The 21618-nt window shown below is 33.9% G+C and overlaps 1 protein-coding gene and 1 long non-coding RNA gene across 4 annotated transcripts in view; both read right to left on the minus strand.

The window, feature by feature from the left end:
• Positions 1–3109: 3109 nt before the first annotated feature.
• Positions 3110–5786, minus strand: LOC114367606. Of its 3 annotated transcripts, none has more exons than XR_003657250.1 (6): positions 4882–5786; positions 4570–4804; positions 4318–4410; positions 3610–3959; positions 3434–3516; positions 3110–3351 (listed from the first exon to the last, which is right to left on the minus strand). It is a non-coding gene; the product is annotated as an uncharacterized LOC114367606 (long non-coding RNA). The 3 variants fall into 3 exon arrangements; XR_003657249.1 differs by having other exon boundaries at positions 3610–3705; positions 3815–3959; positions 4570–5786; XR_003657248.1 differs by having other exon boundaries at positions 4570–5786.
• Positions 5787–6919: 1133 nt separating this feature from the next.
• Positions 6920–21618, minus strand: part of LOC114367978 (DNA gyrase subunit A, chloroplastic/mitochondrial) — a 32450-nt gene continuing 17751 nt past the window's right edge. Inside the window, exons 16-27 of the mRNA XM_028325284.1 lie at positions 21527–21597; positions 21310–21399; positions 16988–17113; positions 16756–16913; positions 13526–13607; positions 10345–10509; positions 10122–10223; positions 9459–9595; positions 8760–8880; positions 8612–8666; positions 8365–8464; positions 6920–7425 (exon numbers count right to left, since the gene is read on the minus strand). Coding sequence (XP_028181085.1) covers positions 7317–7425; positions 8365–8464; positions 8612–8666; positions 8760–8880; positions 9459–9595; positions 10122–10223; positions 10345–10509; positions 13526–13607; positions 16756–16913; positions 16988–17113; positions 21310–21399; positions 21527–21597 — 1316 coding nt within the window. The 3' untranslated portion in view covers positions 6920–7316. The remainder of the gene's footprint in view (positions 7426–8364; positions 8465–8611; positions 8667–8759; positions 8881–9458; positions 9596–10121; positions 10224–10344; positions 10510–13525; positions 13608–16755; positions 16914–16987; positions 17114–21309; positions 21400–21526; positions 21598–21618) is intronic.

Here is a 21618-nt window from a genome sequence, read left to right on the forward strand (position 1 = left end):
AGAAATAGTGTTGTTTGAAGAAGAGAGGGAAAACATGTGTCCTAAAACAACGAAATAGGGCCAAAAATAGAACCAGTAGTTTTCGACGAGTTCAATGGTGTCGAAGATGCTATTAGACGCGTCGTCATGCACAATGAAGGCAGCCGGTGAAATGGGGCCAAATATACTGGAAAAAGGCATGTGGCTAGGAGTTTGGCCACGAAACCTAGACCATTAGACAAATTAGGGGAAGACGCTCCCAGATCTGGAATTTTTGTGGGAAAACTCGCCAAAAATAAATTTTGGCGCCAGTTAATGATCATTGGAGGTTGCCAGAAGGGACGGAGAGCACACTGAAAAACAAATACCTTAGGCTCTAGATATCATGTTGTTTTGGAGGAAAATAACATTTAATTGATTCTCATTTATTCACTAATATATATAGTACAAAAACATAAATGGGCTTAAGGCCCAATAAGTACCAAATAGAAACTAGAACCCACAAACTCTAACAATTTAGGCTCTTCGGAGGTTTTCTTTTTCATTTTTAGTTTTGAAAATTTCAATGATCAAAACTATTTTTGATTTTGAGTTTAGGGTTCAATTTTATTTTTTTTTTAGTTTTAAAAAAAGATGTTGCAAATTGAAGATAGATAAAATGAGTCCTTATTTTATCTTATCTCACTCCACTATGAAATAATGATGGTGACATGGGTAACAGTGATGGTGGCAACAATAGAATGATGGTAACAACAATGCTAGTGGCGTTGGTGGTGATAGTAGTGATAGAATGATGGTGATGAAAATGGAGTGGTGGTGATGGTGGGGCAACAGTAATGGTGGTAGCGGCGACGATAATAGTAATGGTGGGATGGGTGGAATAATGTCAATGAAGGCAATGGAGGTGGTGGCAACAGACTGGCGGCATAGTTGGTAGTGACGACAACAATAGTGGGGGGTGGAATAGTGTTAGCCAAGGCAATGGAGGTGGTGGTGGCGATAATAACATTAAAATGATGATGGTAGTGACAATAATGACAATGGTGAGAATAAAATAGTGTAGCAAAGGTGGTTAAATGATGGTGGTGATGACGACGGTAATAGTAGTAGTGGAATAGTGATAGTGACATCAACGATGATAGTGATAGTGGAATAGTGTTAGCGAAATTGGTGGAGGTGGTAACGATAGTTGCATTGGATGGTGGTTGTGGAGGTGGTAGTGTCATGGTGGTAGTGGAATGGTGATGATGATCAAAATATTTTTTAAAACTAAAATTCAAATTCCCAAAACATTTTTTCTTTGTTTTGAAAATAAATGTAATTTTTCAAAAAATTGATTTAAAAATCATTTCAATCCGATTTTTGTCAAATGCATTAGTTTCTTAAATATTGTATTTAAATTTTTTATACCAAGTTGTTGAAATTCTAAACTTTAAAATTAACATACATACTTTTTGAAACTGGAAATAGTTGAAGTTAAATTAGTAATTATAAAATATTATTATTAATTATAAATAAATAAAATATGATTCATACATCAAATATTTTAAAACTAAATATATAAAATTGTTTATATATTACATACAAATTAAAAAAATTACTTCGCTTCTCACCAAAATAATTCACCCCGCACATCACACCGGATACACACACTAACAATATATAGGAATATAGGAATCAATTTTCAATAATGAGTATCAATATAAGATGCGCAGCATAGTGGATGTTCAATAAAGAGACTTAATTGCGGAATGAAATTAGAACCACAGTGATGGGAATTGCTGAACTGCTTTGCCGCACAATATACGAAGGTTTTTGAAAATATGTCAAACCCTCTCTATTGCATACGTTTCACTTTGGATATTGAAAACATGTCAAACCATTAACTCAATTTGAAAACCAATAAAATAATTTGTTAAAAAAATTATTTTCCTTTTTATATACGTTTGAATATATAATTCAAAAGATCTTCCATTTCTGCTACAAAGCTTCACATATCATTCCTAGGCAGTATTTAGCAGCAAGTGGATATTCAGAAACTGCATCAGTAATAACACACGTTAATATAATATATAACTTCTATACTAAGTAGCATAGAAATAAAATTGGAAACTGCAGCAATGTTACAACAAGCTCGAAACTGAATGCACACAAAAGGCTGAATATGAGAATTTTCTAGAAGGTTCTAGTACTAGTAGAACTAGCACGATTAATCTCCAATCAAAAACAAATTTTATGAAGATATAAGGTTGGTCCAGTGAAAGGGTGAAGGGATAGGAAAGAAGTCACATGTTTGAATCCCTCCAACTGATATTTTTAAAAAAATTTAACAAATTAACATTTATCTATAAAAAAACAAACAAATTTTATGCATTTAAGGTGCTAAGTCTACGAGAAAAATAGAAGAGATGAGCTTTATATAGTTTTTAATCTGTTACCAGTCAACATATCACACATGAATATATAATGTACCTTAGATAAAACAAAATCTTTAACTTTAAAGAAGACCTACACTTCTAAAGAAACCAAGAGGAAAAGGATGGATATACTATGAATCCTCCAAGATACCAGAACCAAAATTGGGAGCATTATATAGAAAATATAAATGCTAGTTTGTAGACCCTAATTCTCCCAAAAATAAATACAAGAATCAACCATCACCTAGTTTCTATACTTGCACTTACGCAACTAATGCTTCGGCAAACCCCAGCAGCAACAGATAAATGCACTGCAATCATTTACCCACTGATGGAATATTTATAAACAACTCATTCAAAAGAATCAAACCTCTCAATTCCATTAGGCCTAAAATAAAGTAACAAACATGGACCTCCTCTTTATGTTCCCAAAATAAAAGAGAAAATACATATAAACCTAACATTTTAGAAGAATTTGAATAAGAAAATTTAGTCTGGCCCATAAAAAGGGAGTAAGGAAAAAGAGACACGATTTTGTTATTCCTTTAACATGAGATTCATATCAGCCATCAGGCCATATGTCCATATTCTCATGACAAAATTCAATTTTAAAACTTGATAATACATGGTAGGTAAGCAATGTATGTTTAACTCTTTGTTTCATCCTTAACTCTTTTTTGAAATTTATATTAGCCATTATTTAAGCTAAAGTATATGTAAATGTATTCGGCTTTGGTCATGGACACGCTGGGATAAACCTTGAAGGGCAATCCCTAAATTCCCTCTCTCTCTCTCTCTCATTTATATTCCAAGTAGCATAATCAAAATACCATCAAGGAATTGATTTCTAATATTCTACGATAAAAAAAATAAAAACACATTTTTCAGAACTTAAACTTGAAATATAATCATGCATATAGTCCCCTTTTACTTTCCCATTCACCATTGTGCCTACCTGAAAACACATAAAAGAAGCTATCAGGATGTTTGAAACCAACATATCACATCATGTGTCATGTTGACAAATTAAAACATACCACAAAAACAGGACTCAAATCATTGCTCCAAACTGAGACATATTCCTCTATGTCAACCAACTTTTCTGAAGTATAAGAGAGACCTGCATCATGCCATACATACTTCAAAAACCACAGCAAGATAAGATAAAATAAAAATACAAAAAGTCTGAAGTGATTCAAACATTATAACTCACCTACTATGTGAGAGTTGACAGGCAAATGGCGTGTTATAGGTTCCTCAACAACACGAAGAAGAACTTATGACACCACAGTTTTTTGAAGCAATTCTACTATAGTACAGCATAAGTTTCAATATGCATGAAGATATTACTCAAACTACAAACAATAGTTGGAAATAGAAAAGAAAAAAAGGAAGAAGAAAATGATAAGAAAGTTTACTTATGACACCACAGAATCGATTACACGTTCTTGGTATACGAACATGTGGTTTGACTTCAAACACTCCTCGTTGATCCATTTTAACGTATATTGCCCCTACCATGCCAGCTTTATTAAGAGGGCTATCTAGAATGCAACGGAGAGCCTGAAGAAGTCAAACAGTTAATTCTAATTCTAAACGATATTTATGCAAATATGTACAATGCAATAGAAAAAACATTAATTATTTGGTATTGGTACAAAGTTATCCTGCCGAAAGCAGTGACAAATCTTCATCGAGGACCTCAAGCACACACAAGGTGGGTGTTTTCCTCCCAAAACGATTTATTCTATACTCAAAGGTTAACCAGGATTCGAATCCTGAACTACTTGGTTAAAGGATACAAGTCACTATCACTTGTGTCGATGGTTGTTGGTATATGTATCATCTACTTGATCTGCTCTGTTCACTACAGTTGAAAACTTGTGATATAGCAAAGGTAATTTCAGGAGATGATACCAACCTCGTGAATTATGTCTGGCCGATAATCATTTAGATTCTTCTTTTGCTTCATTAGAAACTATGCGTCCTCATCTGAGTTTAGAATTTTCCATTTCTAAACCATAAATAAGAAAGCCAAAACTAAATAAATAACACACACTAAGCTAAACATATTTTGGTATTTCCATCATAATTTAGAGAACATAAGAAATAAGAGCTGACAACCTATACCAAAGTAGAAGTTTCACAACATGATTATTAGCCTGTAAAATACCTTCTTAACAAGACCCTTTTTCAGAGAAGCATTGTCAAGGATAAATATGGCGGGAGATCTCATATTCTGTGGAGAATAGACTATAGAGGTATTTTTAAACTAAATACAACTTTGGGTGAAACGTGTTTGACTGGGTGAAGTCACCTAGAATGGTATCACCAAGTCATTCACACATATGAAATTCTTCGGAGTGGTGCCACCAGCTGGAGCTGAGTTGACTGACACCATCAATTTTCTACATGACAGGAATCACTCGGTCTGATAAATTGTTTGAAAACCACTCCAAAGTGATATTTAGTTTTAAAAAAATACCTATATTGGTCAAATTCTCGATACTTGTGTGGCAATAGGGAAGAGAACTACAAAAGCACCAACAGGCTACCCTTTCACAAGTTCCTTAGACAAAAATGAGAAGATGGTACCTAGAAATTTTGATTCAGACAGAGCCTGCATTATAAACCAACTGTTAAAGGTCTCAACATATCCTACCTATTTCTTTCAAATCCACACAATGTGGCTCAAATCTCAATTGAGGTTCAGTAAAAAAAAACATCAACAAATACAGATTATGAACATTCTACTCTTCCAAAAAATTACATTAGGCAGGATCACTACAATAAATCGTTTTCATATTTAGCAAACCATGGCTGCTGTATCAGACATTTTCCTAGCAAAATGTCCAACACTTTTTTTTTGTTTTCCACTAATATTGAGGCAATAAGGAAAAACTCTACTCTAACCAGCTACCACTCCATTCATCCTATTTTTCTATCCTATGAATTGAACACGGTACTGGGAAGTTTACAACACTCACACCATGTTTAACCAATTGAGTTAGGCCCCTTGTTACTTCATTAATCCTATTAGCAATGGAAGGTATCTCCTACACTCTCAAATGCTATTCCACAGCTTGAAAGCACAATAATAAATTATGTAGACTAGGTTGCCTTGCTACAATGGAAACCAGCATGGTTACAAACTTGTCAAGAAATTTTCTTTTTCTAATACCCTAACAATATTTGCAAAATTTATCTAAAAAGATTAACATGCAGATTATGATAATTCTAGACACCCAAAATACGTGATCATTCTCACTGTTGTCATTGTAAAAAAAAAAAAAGAAGAGCAAGATCAGCACAAAATAAAACTCATCTTTAGTGCAACAAAGAGCAGCCTCGTTGAACATACACACAGGAGCTTGAGAAGTGCGGCGTCAGCAAGGGTTTGTAATTGTGTAAGCATGGGGTTGGACGTTCACGTTAGTCTCGGTCGCATCCATAATATAATTCCTTAATCAATTAATTGATTAATATATTAATATAAAAACTTCAGGTAAAATTAGGCTTTGTTTGCAGAACTACTCTAATTTACGGATTTGGATTCAGTGACTTTTCCTCATTCTAAATTAAATCTGAGGGTTTACATTTTGTATTATTTAAAAGTTTAATTATATTCTTTATGCTATCTTTTAAATTTTTAACAAAGATGTTATCATCGTTAGTTTTACTTCTAACATAATTATACTTTTTACTTCTAATATAATATTTTTTAACAAATTTTATTTTCAATTTTTGTATTTACTAATGAATAAATGGTTAGAATAAAATTTACAACTTTATCAAAAGTTGAGAATAAAATACACGGAAATTAACTTATTTGGAGTAAAATTCACCAAAAATTAAAAAATTATGATAAAAAATACAATTAAACCTATTTTAAAAATATTTTTTTAATTTAATAATTAACTTTGGTGTCTAGCGGTATAATACTTTTATTCAGGCATATATTAAAAGAAATTCTATGTATTTTTTTTTTCTAAAAATAGAATATAATAGAATTAAAAGCCAAAAAAGATAAATTTTAACTAATAGTAAAAAAAAATAATTTATTTATTATGACAATATTTGATAAAATTAAGCGTTGAATACTTCAATTAGTTAATAAACTTAAAATGATATTTTTTATGTTTCAGTAATATTGGTTATACAATTTTTTATGTAACTTTTATTTATGCGCAAACTTGAAATGATATACAAGAATATGGTTATACAATTTTTTATATAAATATTTTTTATAAAAATTAATATAAATAATGATGCAAAAAATCCAAAATCAGTTCAAACAGTACAAAAATTAAAATAAACATTTGAGGAAAGTTATTATGAACTCAATGCAAAGAAAATTTATTACGAACACAATGAAATTCGCTGATTTGCTAATTTATCATGAACCAAACATACCAAATAGGATGCACAGGAAAATTAAAGTTTTTTTTTAATTATTCTGGAAGAGCCGACAGGAAAATTAAAGTGGGAAGCCTTTACACCCTTTATTCTTGACCACTATAATATCCTTTAAACTATACATACTTTTATTCTAGACTGTTAAAGAAAGTTAACATAAACTTGCAAATGTGATATGAAGAGAAGATTCTCAAGCATTGAAAAGTAGAGTTGATTAAAAATTTTCACCAGTAACTATCGTCTCGCGTGTGTTTTTCACTCTTCAGTCACAATTTACAAGACAAAAAAAATTACAGGCATCCCGACCACCTTTTCAAAGGTACCCCCCTTTTCCCAAAATACAAAATATAAAGGGAGCAGGACAAAAATAGGACGATTTCAATAGAAACCATGTCCAAAAGCACAGATTCAAGGATCAAGCAGCAGCAGCATTTCATCAAGGGGTAAACTACAACTCAGATATTCCGGCATTTGGCCAAGTAACCTCTTCAAGGTTTTCTTTTACTATCCTTGAGCAATGGCAAGAACTTCCTCAGGCTCACAATCTGTTGCTGAGATCAATGAAGCAGACTGAATCTTTCCGGAATGATCAAGTCGCATCAAAATAACTCCCCTGACATAGAATCACCAAACAAATGTCATTAAAGAAAAAAAACCCACTAAAAGGAATCAAATTAAGGGCAGTCTCTTGTGCAATAGAGGTCCAGCTATATCGTGTCCAGAGATGTTGTCAACATAAAGACAATAAATTTATCAGCAAGTCATTGGTTTCACGGCGTAGCATCTAGAATAAGTCCAATAAATATAGCATCCGGTTTATAGAGGTAAAAAAGATTGCTAAATAAGCTGACTTGTGACAACAGATACATTAAATAGAAACATTTGTCAAACAGAATCCAGGAATTCAATAACAATGCAAGAACAAGAACACAGAACAAACAAGTTCAAACACTAAAAATAGATACAGCTGAGAACATAGTGGCAGCTAAAAATTGAAAGCTTAAAATTTCTGAGATCACATAACAGTGGCAATTGGAGGACTATCTAGGTGGAAAGTACAATGACATTTTGAAGGTCACTGGAAAAGATTACTGACAGTTTGCATTAAGTTCACTAGAAAAGTCACTTGTGGTTTGAAGGTCACCTATAGTTCATTGGAAAGATGCCAAACAGTTTATCCGAAAAAGGTCATCAACAGTTGAGGTTTGCCTCATGTCACCGAAAACTATATGAAGCTAAGAGGGGTTATCTTCAACTAGGCAAGGAGGGACAACTTGTCCTTCATCCATAACAATGTATGAAGTTGGGTTGGGGCCCCATGGCAGTTGGCACAGACTAAATCAACAAGGACAATTGGTGATAGAGTCCTACAATACAAACAAACAAGGACTCGCGGTATTGGGTATTTAAAATGCTGATTAAAATGTCCCTTAGAAGGTTAATTTCAGGTTATTGTACTATTCTAACACACAGGTTATAGGCTTATTGCCATAATGATTCATAAATCAAATAAGTTGCAAATATGCTATAAAAGGAAACAATTCAATTTTACCTTGCAAATCGGGATTGTATTGAAATATCCCGAACCTTAATTCTGTTGACAGTGCCACTTTGGCTTACGAGAACCACTTGTTCATCACTTTCACCATCCTCTGTTAAAGATGATGATTTTACAATGACATCAATACTAGGGCAATTTTATATCATAATAATATCAGCAGCAAAATTAGTACTAGTAATTATCATAATTGCAACTGAAAGAATCACTGTTGAACTAAGCGTGACATTAAGAAAAATACCTGCTGATGAGAATCCTACCACAAAAACAGCAGCCAAGCGATCCTCAGCAGAAAACTGAATACACAGGACAGGATAACACAAAAGGTTTAATTGAAAAGGAACTTTTATTATTGCCAAGACAGGGATGTTTCTAAGATATAAAAATACCTTATATCCTATCAAACCAACTCGATTCAAAGATGATATCCGGAAACTGCTCAAAGGAACTCTCTTTCCATAACCATTCTCAGATACGAACAATAACCATGGCCCATTTTGGCTCTTTGCACTGTGGGCATATAGTAAATAAATATATTAAGGACATATCTGATAAATTGGTCACATATTGACTTCACAAGACCAATTTAAAGACAGAATAAAAGTAGATACAATATATTTAATTCACCTTTACACAATTAAAAGATAAAAATATCATAAAAGCCAAAAAAAAATATGTAAAGAAATCTGAAAACCCATAACACCATTTCAAAACTAAAAAAAAAAATATTATAATTTAAAAAATGTTTAAACCTTCCAAATTTGAGGGTTGTAGATATCCAAATTTGAGGGTTGTAGATAGTAAAATTAAAAATATAATACGGTTGTTCAGGGCAAATTCACAACGTAAGTTCAAGGCATTAAAAAAAAAACCAATATTACTGAAACATAAAATGTTTCCATCAAAGAAACATGCTAATTATAAGCAGGTATGAACGTGATTCCTACACAATGACACAGTTCTAGGCTGCTAGGACAATGTTCTCAATCAGATTATACTTGAAGCAGACATGTGGGAAAAATAAAGGAATTGAGACAATTCTGACAGCTGTTAATGAATAACAGCATGCAGGATCTCATCATCATTACTTGATCCCAGGAAATTTTGATGTGGTTTCCAAGTTGTTCCACATCGCTGCTGGTATAATGTCCACACTCGCCATCTTATCCCCTTTTTTGAGTCTCATTGCAGGTGCCCCCCGCGTATTTCTACTTAGTGTGCGAATCTGAGATTAAACCAAAAGTTTCAGCAAAGAAGTACAAATATTTTCCAAAATTTAATTTGACATTCTTCCTAATTCCCATATTTCCTTATTCATAAGGATTTGGTTTCCTGTACATTTTTCAATAAGCAAAATAGCCAGTAAATACTTCAGATAATCCCTGAATTATACAGATTCAATTGTACAATCATTATAATTATAATATAAATCCATTAGGTTGAGAGTTAACGTCTCAAGAAAATTCAGACAAATTACATAGAAAGAAATTCAAACAAATTAACTCCAAGTCTCTCTAACACCTAAATCATAGAAAGGCAAAATAAAATTATTTTGAAGAGCTGAAAATATGAAACTGTTTACAGCACCAAGTTATTCAAAAGATATCGCATGATAGCAGTAAAATTCAATGCTTTTTTGTTTTCAATGAATTTCTTCACAGATATTATTTAATTAACATATATAAATGTTTACAGAATTTGAAATTTAAACTTTAACTAAAGAAATGGAAATAACACAACCAGAAACTTGCCTTGCTGCATTGGCTTAGCATGACCATTCCATTGTGAGAAGCCATGGCCACAAAGTCATCATTTGAGCAAAGACGGACCCATTTCAGCTCATCACCAGGAACCTTTAAAGTTAAACAGTATGCATGAATGACATTCATAGGATAAGATGTTAAACAGTAATCTAACAGGACAATACGATGGAGAAGTAGAAATGTAGACAGAGGGATTCAGATGAGAACAAACCAATTGAATAGCAATGATTCCGATCGACCTGATTGATGAAAACAAATTCAAGGATACTCTCTTGATATAGCCTTGCATTGTAAGCATCAGCAAAAACTGATCCTCAGCAAACTCACTCACAGGAATAATAGATGTTATTCTTTCACCATCAGATAAAGATAAGATCTGGCTCAGATGAATCCAAAAGAAAATTTGTTAATTTAAGCAACTCATTTTTGGTCCTTGTTCTAATGTTAAAATTTAAAAATGCAAGGTGCAATTTGTATATATAAAATTAATATTTTAAAAAATATACAAACCCTATTTTTCAAGGGAAGTCTTCATGCATTGATTAGAGTTTCTGTTGTGGGACTAGGAGGTTACTAGTATGTTTGGTTTGGGGAAGAAAGAAAAAAGAATGAAAAGGAAACCGATGAAAAAAATGGAATGGAAAATGATATGATTTATAAATTGTTACTTTTTTGTTAGGAAAGAAGATGAAAGAAAAAAGGTTATGTATATAAAATACCATAAATATCCTTTATTTAAAAAAAATACAGAAAAGTAAGGGTATTTTGTATATTCAGTGTTTAAGGAGTTAGGAACATCTTTATCTCTCCCTTTCTTCTAATTTTTTAGAGATTGCTAAATTGGTAGGTCCCATAAGCTAAATTGCATTAAGCTAGTCATACTAGCTACACTCTATTACTTTTTAATCTTTCCTCCTTACTTTTTAAGCAACCAAAGGAAGGCAAAAACATGATTTAACAATCTTTCCTTCATCCCCTCTTCCATTTTCAGTTCCTCTCATACCAAACATATTTGTATGTGTCAAAGTTGTGGAATTAGCCTCTTGCAAATGCAAGGTAAGGTTGCCTACAACAGACTCATAACAGGTCCAAGCCTTCCCCAGAGCCCGCTGTTGCTTGAGCTTCTAGCACCAGGTTTCCCTTTATTTTATTCAAATCCCAATTTCTCTCTCCAGTTCTCTCCATACATAGGTTCATTAAATTTAATTGTCAAATTTCCCTCTGAATCATTTATTGCATTCCTCTATCATTCTATGTGTTCATGTGTGTCAATTAGACATGTTTGGGGCATTTGGAGTTTCAGAGGCATGGGTTCAGAATTCTGCCACAATCCTTAGTTGCAGGCTCCTTGAGTTCCATTTGTTTATTTGGGTTTACCAATAGGGGCTAATCAAAGAAGAGAGGAAACTTGGGAACCGATTGTGGCAAAATTTCAAAGGAAGCTTTCTAAATGGAGACAAAGACATTTGTCATTTGGTGGAAGGGTGTGCTTGATAAAATCAGTGCTCAACTCTGTTCCGATCTTCTATATTTTCCTTCTTTAAGATTTCAAAGAAGGTCCTTGAGATATTGGTAAGGTTGCAACGGAGGTTTCTATGAGGCCGGGGGGTGGATGAGATCAAGACTGCATGTGCTAAGTGGGAAACGGTATGCCTACCAAAATCCCATGCAGGCTTGGGAGTTAGGAATTTGGAATTGTTTAATATGGCACTGCTAGGGAAGTGGAAATGGAGGATGCTTCAGGAGGATTATTCTCTTTGGAATAGAATTCTGGTTTCTAAGTATGGGGGATGGAGAGCATTAGATGTGGAGAGGGTCAACCGGCAAGAATCACTATGGTGGAGGGATTTAAAGAAGTCATGTGGCGTCTCGGCGGTTGGGGAGTGGTTCAGTAAAGGCATGAAACTAAAAATTGGATGTGGGAGTAGGGTGAATTTCTGGACTGATAAATGGTCGGGGGGACAGGAATCGCTAGCTGAAAAGTTCCTGCGCCTTTTTGTCTTGTCTGAACAACAAAACTGCAAAGTGGCGCAGATGGGCTTTATGGGGGGATCTTCTTGGCAATGGGCTTTTGTTTGGAGAAGAAACTTTCAGATTGGGAGGTGAATTTAGTGTCAGATTTTTTGGCTGAATTGAATAATTATAGTATTCGGCCAAGTGAACAGGATAGGTGGATGTGGGTGGCCGGGAGCGAAAATATATACACTGTTAGAGGGGCTTATGCATGGTTGTATGAGGCGGTAGTTGGATAATCAGAAGAGGAGATATTTAAAAGGGTGTGGAAAGTTAAAGTCCCAAATAAGGTAGGCCATTTCGTGTGGAGGCTGGTGAGGGATAAACTTCCAACCGGAAGAAATCTAAATCTGAGACAAATAACTGTGGGGGATCTAAACTATATATGTCCGTTATGTCTGAGGGTTGAGGAATCAGTAGATCACTTATTTTTTAGCTGTGAAAGGGTTAGGGAGATTTGGCTGGAGTGTTACTCGTGGATTGGGTTTTCTTCAGGGGTTCAGGTGGTGCCAAGGGAACATTTTCTGCAGCATTGGTACTGTGAAAGCGGCAGAATTGATGGGCAGAGGCAGATGGTGTTGTGGGCTGCTGTAACATGGTGTATTTGGCGTCATAGGAACAAGTACATTTTTAACAACCAGGAATTCCGAGGGGAAACAGTATTGGATGATCCAATGTTCTTCATCTGGTCGTGGCTGAATGCATTGGAAAAGGGTTTTAATGTCCCATTCCAAGTATGGAGTAGTAATATTAGGATGAATTTTGTAAGGGGATGAGTGGGGTAGAAAAGCAACAGGGGGAATTTTTTGTTGTGGGGGTTATCACTCAGTGATAAATCCACAGAATCTTTCTACTATACATCTCAAATGTAATTGGTAAGATTCTCTGGATTTCGTGAGGGGTGATGCCTAAGGGCTGTGTATATCAGCACCACTGGTGCAATACAGTTTTATCTACAGTATATATATAATATATAATTCATATTTTCGCTGATAAAATAAAAAGACATGTATACCGATATATGTAAGGATCAATAACATACTACGCGGTCAAATAGTTAGTGGAATCATTTTATAAATGTAGAAAGCTCTCACAAGATACATTAATCTCAAAAATTTGTAAGATAAAAAAAGTTTGTATTATGTACTTCATTTAAATACTTTATGTTAATGTTCACATTCGAATACATGTTTCAAAATATACATACCAGTTAATTGTTAGATTTGACACATGTATATAAGAGTGAAGAATATTTGGTCTTTTTAATTATTTTTATCATCATACTTTCTGTCCAAACTTTCAGTTGCATGGCTATAGGCAAATGCAATGCTCATTTTTCTGGCAAGTGCATGTAGGAAAGAGAAAGGACAAATAAATACCTGAACAAGTGGTGTGCCAGCAGCAGTGCGGCTACATTCAGGAATTTTGTAGGCACGAGCTGAGTAAACTGTTCCCTTATCACTGAAAAATTTCACAAGCCATCAGCTGAAATGCAACAATTTCAAAAACTTTATAGAAAAGAATCAAAAACAGTGATTCTGAATGAAGCCCCCATAATGTCATTTACTAGAATAGTAGTGCATAATAAGCTAGCCAAGCCATACACTAAGCCTACTTACAAGCTCAATATCCTTTATATATAAAGGTGAAATCCAAAACAAAACTAAGTACAGGTTCTACATACATCATGATGAAAAATAAAGTCAACATTTTTTAAACCTTAGTTGTCAACACTGGCATAGCGGAGCGGAGCAGGCCGACCCCAAAAGTGGGATAATGGGATGACCGCTATTCTAATGTTTTTTTATATATGTTAAATAATTAATAATATGTATATATATATATAAGTTCAAAAACAGAAAAATAACTCAAAACATAGTTACTTAAACAAAAGTTACAAAACATAAAGTAGAAAGTCAAGCAAATAAAGGGCTTAAAGCCTTAATCCCTCTAAGCTAAAGCCTAAAGTAACTATAATAATAGACAAGTAGACATTAAAATTCAAATAGACAAATGCAAGTTTCTTAATACTAAATTACTAATCAGAATCGGAATCTTCATCCTCTTCAAGATCCAAGTCATTATCTTCTTGAAATCCATCACTGTCACTAGCATTAGAATTGTACTCTTCTTCCCCCTCATCTTCATTCTCTTCTTTCACTTCCACCACTTTTTTTCCTTTTTCATTTGTAGGTGTAAGTGCGGCTGCTGTCTTGTTTATCTGTGTTTGACTCCTTGTGTTTTTTAAAGGTTCACCAGCCCCAAGTTGCCTCAGCAACATCTAACCAATTCAAATCATCATCATCAAAAACCAAATCATTACCAGCTTCTTGTCCTTCCAATTCTCCCAATAACCACTCATTGCTATCATCAGTATCATTTAAAGCAATAGGATCAATCACATCATGACACTCAAAGTGATCTAGAAGAGCTTGGTTATACTTAACATAAACAAGTCTTGAAGCTTTTGGTGCTCAAGCCTACTTCTCTTCTTTGAGTGAATCTATAATAATTAAAAAAACATGAATGTTAGTTACTTAGTTTCAATTTCAGCTTCTAATGTTTCATAATCAAATTAAAAATGTTCACTTTCATATAATACTTAATAGATTAAGTGATTAACTTACATGCTCAAAGGTACTCCAATTACGCTCGCATCCCGATGAGCTACAAGTCAAACTTAGAACTTTAATGACAATGGTTTGCAAGTGTGGTGTTTTCACTCCATACAATTTCCACCACTCAGCTGTAAAATGCAATCAATATGCATTAGCATTTACACAGATTATTAATTAATCATTCAAATTTATAAGTGAACTTTCCCACTTATTAGGAGATATTTCAGTCCTTGCTTTCATTGCTACAGTCATACCAAACCTCTCTCCAGTCCTTTTATACACTAGCAATTGTTTGTGAACTTCAACTACAAAATTATCATCTTCACTAAGCCTATCAATACATTTGTAGAGGCCATCCACCACTTCATTATCATTGTCAATGTTTGGATTTGTGTAAAAGAACTTCGGATTTAGATAATAACTCGCTGCATGCAAAGGGTGGTGAAGTTGGCAATCCCATCTTTTATCAATGATTGCAAGGATATCCTTATACTTTCCTTCATTGTTATTGAAAGCTCTTTGAATTGCGAGTTATTATCTAAATTTGAAGTTCTTTTACACCAATCCAAACATTGACAATGATAATGAAGTGGTGGATGGCCTCTACAAATGTATTGATAGGCTTAGCGAAGATGATAATTTTGTAGTTGAAGTTCACAAACAATTGCTAGTGTATAAAAGGACTGGAGAGAGGTTTGGTAATATCTCCTGATAAGTGGGAAAGTTCACTTATAAATTTGAATAATTAATTAATAATCAGTGTAAATGCTAATACATATGAATTGCATTTTACAACCGAGTGGTGGAAATTGTATGGAAGGAAAACACCACACTTGCAAACCATTGTCATTAAAGTTCTAAGTTTGACTTGTAGCTCATCGGGATGCGAGCGTAATTGGAGTACCTTTGAGCATGTAAGTTAATCACTTAATCTATTAAGTATTATATGAAAGTGAACATTTTTAATTTGATTATGAAACATTAGAAGCTGAAATTGAAACTAAGTAACTAACATTCATGTTTTTTAAATTATTATAGATTCACTCAAAGAAGAGAAGTAGGCTTGAGCACCAAAAGTTTCAAGACTTGGTTTATGTTAAGTATAACCAAGCTCTTCTAGATCACTTTGAGTGTCATGATGTGATTGATTCTATTGCTTTAAATGATATTGATGATAGCAATGAGTGGTTATTGGGAGAATTGGAAGGAGAAGAAGCTGGTAATGATTTGGTTTTTGATGATGATGATTTGAATTGGTTAGATGTTGCTGAGGCAACTAGGGCTGGTGAACCTTTAAAAAACACAAGGAGTCAAACACAGATAAACAAGGCCGTCGCTGCACCTGCACCTACAAATGAAAAAGGAAAAAAAGTGGTGGAAGTGGAAGAAGAGAATGGAGATGAGGGGGGAGAAGAGTACAATTCTAATGCTAGTGGCAGTGATTGATTTCAAGAAGATAATTACTTGGATCTTGAAGAGGATGAAGATTCCGATTCTGATTAGTAATTTAGTATTAAAAAACTTGCATTTGTCTATTTGAATTTTAACGTCTACTTGTCTATTATTATAGTTACTTTAGGCTTTCTTAGAGGGATTAAGGCTTTAAGCCCTTTATTTGCTTGACTTTCTACTTTATGTTTTGTAACTTTTGTTTAAGTAACTATGTTTTGAGTTATTTTTCTGTTTTTGAATATATATATATATATATATATATATATATATTATTAATTATTTAACATATATAAAAAACATTAGAATAGCGGTCATCCGGCTATCCGCTATCCCACTTTTGGGGTCGGCCGCTCCTCTCCACTATGTCAGTATTGACAACTATGGTTTCTAGAGATACAGATCTCTTGAAAGTAAATAATAAAAAGTAAAATGAGTTTTATTAATGAGTCTTCATCGTCTCTGTTCTGCATTAAACCTCATAGTCTAAAACATTCAATAGGCAGAAATTATTTCATTAATTTAATACAATAAAAAAGAACCTGAAATATAGGACATGATCGTGTGCATGACAAACGAGAAAATCAGACATTGAATCGTTCACTTTTAATTTTCCTACAGATTTTCCAATTGTTCCACGATTTTGTAGGTTAAAAGTGCTTGGCTTCATCCGTTTCATATAACCTTTTTCACTAAGTGCCTGAAAGTAAAAGACAATCTCATTAACACAAGAATCCGTAAAATACCTATAGATAAAAGAAAAGTGCCACATACCAATATCATCTCTTCATTTGGAATAACATCAATGTCCTCAAGTTGACCATTATCTGTGTCCTCCAACATTGAACGTCTTGGATTGGAAAACTTACTCTTCAGTTCAATTGCTTCTTGTTCTATAAGCTAAAATATGAGAAAGAGGTCAAACAGGTCATCCCCACAAGAGAAAAATAGCAACAATAATAGCCCCTAAGTCATAGAAAAACTGGTCTAAAATGAGAAAGATTATGGTTTCATTAGATCTCCTGTAATCTTTAGCTATAACGAATTATAGTCAAACCCAAAAAAAAAAAAACATGCCCTTCCAGGTTGCTGTAAATTAATTTATCACATTTTTAGCAAAGTTAACAGTCTTGCCATTAGCGCATGTATTTCACCACACAATTAGTGTCCAAAAAGTTAAAAAACAATGTAAACAGTGACAACATTCATTGAATAGCAATAACCAAATCCAGTATATATATATATATATATATATATATATATATATATATATATATATATATATATATAGTAGTGAAGAAACTTGTACAAATCACTGTACTTGTATGTAGACCCACTGCCTACAGTGATTTCTTTTTCTGGTAAATGGGATGACCATGATTTTCATTTCAATTAGCCACCCAAACCCTGCCTCATTCCTCACTGCTTCTAGACAATTTCCCGGCACAACAAAGAAACTTGCGTCATGCACCAATCCATAGGCAGCCAGATTTTCAGGTAGAGCAAGAGACACGCTTCCAGCTGCTCATGGCAGTACATGGCACAGCCTTTCATGTTGCCATTTTTATGCCACAATCGCCATCATCCTCTCTTCAAGGATCATAAGATTCATGCCCAGTCATGTAGCACTTGGCCAGGCAGATTTCTAGAGATCAGGTAGATTCTCAACCATCCCAGTCAAGACACAGCCTGTCTACTCCATTTTCTGATGAAAATCTTGCCACTTTTTGTCTCCAAAATATTATTTAGCAGCTGTAATTCTTTATCAACAATTCCCAACCAGTTTTTCAGGAAAGTGACATCAACATTGCATCCAGATGTTGCCCAATAGCTATAGGGTGGAAAACCACCATCAACAACACAACAACATTCCTTGCAACCCCATTCAGGTGGTTTTTCCAGATATTACAACTGCATAACAGTATGATTTTGGCCATTCTCTGTTAACTACCACAGATCAGGTTGCTCCTGATCCAACCATATCATGTCACTATCCTTTGTGTCACTGCACCTAGGTCTGTTTGCATGCAGGCCCTACATGGGATATGCTTGCACATGTTTGGTCCGTACCTTCCTAGTAGACAACTGCTTAGTTCTTGTTTTTTGGGAAAGAATACTATTTTCGGTTCAGCTTGTGTTAGTTTGTTAGATTTCACTCTCTGACAGCTACATATTAAGTATCAACTGTTATTCAGGTAGCTGTTTGTAAGACAGTCAGAACTGTCTCAGTGACAGTTATAACTGTCCAGTTAGGCTCTCTTATTTCTGTTATTCAGAAACTCTGCACATTTGTACATTTTTCTAATTTTCAAGACAGAAATGTACTCTAAAATTCTCTACCTTAACCGTTTGATATGTATCAGCTTATGCCTACACGGGTTTTCTGCTCCTGCTGTTGTTTGGCCGGCTAGCCTCCACTGTTTGGCTGCTGCATGGCTTTATATAGACTGTTTGGTGCAGAATTTTGACTGTTCAGCTATGTGCATGAGTAGCTTGTTGTGTTCTTTTTCAGCTGCAAGCATAACATCAAGCCAATTTAACTTGTTTCAAGGTGATGGTAACCAATTAAAGCCTCTGATTCTCTTCCTTCTCTTGTTCCATGCTTCTACAGCTCATCTGTATGTGAGTGCTGTACTCGATTTAGAGTGTGGAAGTTAGTAATCCAGCTGTCAAGTGACAGCTGGCAGCTAACTATTAGAAGTTTGCTCTGCAAGTTTTCTAAATCTAGTATAAAAGTTAGATTGTAATAGAATCTCAGTGGGAATGAAATTAGATTTTCAGATCCACAAAGTTTTACTCTCTCTCTCTCTCTCTCTCTCTGTATATATATATATATATATATATATATATATATATATATATATATATATATATATATATATCTGTTTCTAATTAACTGGTTGTGCATAATTCCTGCCATGTAATAGTTGTTTGGCAGTGTATCATTGTCTCCCATACAGTGTTTTTAATTCCCCATTTTGCTGAGTTCTCTCTCCAACTACATGGTTAATTGCACCCATATATTTTCAAGTTCTGTTCTTTGAGTACATCTTCATAGCAAGATTAGAGCTTAGAAAGCTTCAGCCTTCAGCTTGATGTTGAATGTCAGAATACTAGTCTAGATTCATTAACTTAGTACATCCCTTAGAGGTTGCAATTAAGGTAGGCCAAAGAGGCCACAATTAAAGCAAGTTAGGGGGGGACCACAACCAATGCTGCTTTCCAACACATATTTTCCCACTTGTTAATTGGAATATGATGTGTTGCATTTAGTCTTTAATTAGGAAGCATTTTAGTTAGAATTTCTTAGAATGTAAGTTTTGGACCTAAATCCCAAAAGCTAGCTCATAGGGTGCGGGTTTCCCCCCACTTATATACTCTATATTGGTCTTATCTGTAGCCAATGTGAAACTTGGGTTTTTCCCAATTGGATTCTTTGCATTATTAGTTGCTTAGGCCTTTGTTTCTATTCATTTCATTGCATTTTATCCTTTTTGTCAAACATGTGTGTCTTGGTTGTTTTCATGTGTACAGAAGCCATAATGACTTTGGTGCTAAATGGAGTTTTTCTGGTCGATATTGGACTTTTACGATCAGACTTGGCCATCCGAAACCTTTTTGGAAGGAAAAGAGAGCAATTCTGGGTTCTGACTTTAAATAGCTGAGAAACACTGTAGAAGGATTCCGACTTTAAGAATTGACGGCTTTGGAGAGCTTTGGATTTTCTTGGCTTTTCTCTTCTCCGATTTGTACTCTTTTTTCTTCTTTTTATGTTTCCTTTGGGATTGCTCATGATCATGTGTGAGTATTTCTTCTTGTTCTGGGATTAGGACATAGTCCATGACAATTGTTCAATGTTAACTTAATTTATTCAAGGTTTTCTTTACTTTTTTGTCTTTTAATTCTTCTCTTATTGTAATTTATACATATTAAACACTTGATCACCGTTTGCATGATTTTAGACGCTTATGGATGAATTGAGAGGTGAACTAAACGTGTTGGAACCATAGTAGAAGGGCTTAGGTTTTAATTTATGCCAGTAGAATTCATGATAAAACAAACTAGTAACAAGTGTAAAGGGCTTAATTGAACATAGCACCACAATATTAGGGGTTAATTTAATTAGGCATATCTCCGTTTCTTGAAAGAGAGCGGAAATTACCTTAGATTAATTCACCATTATAAGAGAATTAGGAAGAATATTGAATTGTTGGATTAATTGAACAAGTGTCTTGATGCGAAACCCTGATCCTAGAATTTCACAAATCTAAATCTTATCCAAAATATATTTTTGTCATTTATCTTTATCTTTATTTAATATTTACCTTTTTAAATCAAATATTCGACAAATCAAATTTCAATATTTTTCCAAATTATTTAGTTTCTATTTTTAATTGTGACAATTGCAAAGCCAAAAACACAATCCTTGTGGATTCGATATTTATTACTACCTCCGGTCCTATATATAAGTAGCAATTACATAATTCATCAAGACCAGTAAAAATAATTAGATTAGTTAGCTTGTCATAAACTTTAATTTTATTCCATGACTACCCATGACATTAAATGATTTAAGATATGATTATTTTTCAATCAATGAGTATGTTTTGTTTTGTTGATGGCTCCATAAATGCACCCACTTTCATGGGAAAAGAGAGTAATCATTAGGGGTGAAAAGAAAATTTAACAATTAAGTAATCGTGTTTCTTATAATTAAGACCAAGAAAATGTTACCTTTTGTTTCTTATATATAGGACCAGAGGTAATACTTGACAATGACCATGCACTTGTGGTTTCCCCCTATCCAAATACTATCTCTACTTGTGCACAATATATCTTTGCCAATTCTTTTTTCTCCCCCATTCCCTTCAGTGCTTGAGATTTAACAGTGAATTTTTTATATACAGATAGGAACAGCATTAAGAATTTAAGGGAAATATACAACTTCACGCATTGCCATACCAGCAAATAGGTAATACCGGTATCACGGAGAAAAATAAACTTAGGTACTAACTCAACCCCTTGTTATCTAAGCAATAGAGATTTCAAGAAAGATAAATTATGAACAAGAGAACAGATTGAAAGTGAAACTATACCTCCAGTATATTTTTCCTGCTGGACAACAGTTCCTCTAACTTGGAAATTTGTTCCATCAAAGATTTACTTTCAGCCACAAAGTTTCCACTCTGCACCACAAAAAGCTTATAATTATGCTTATGCTCTTATCAAATATATATTTAATTATTCATAGAAATCTTGATAAAGAAAAAAATCAATTATTCTAGTCTAGTTATAGGCATCATTATAATGCACCTCACGAAGGGACAGTCTTCTTAGGCTAATGTCCAGAAGAGCTTCAGCTTGTTTCTCAGAGAGACTGAATGCTGCAAAGCAATATTACTTAT

This window comes from Glycine soja, chromosome 9 (genome assembly GCF_004193775.1).
Source record: "Glycine soja cultivar W05 chromosome 9, ASM419377v2, whole genome shotgun sequence".
NCBI lineage: Eukaryota > Viridiplantae > Streptophyta > Magnoliopsida > Fabales > Fabaceae > Glycine > Glycine soja.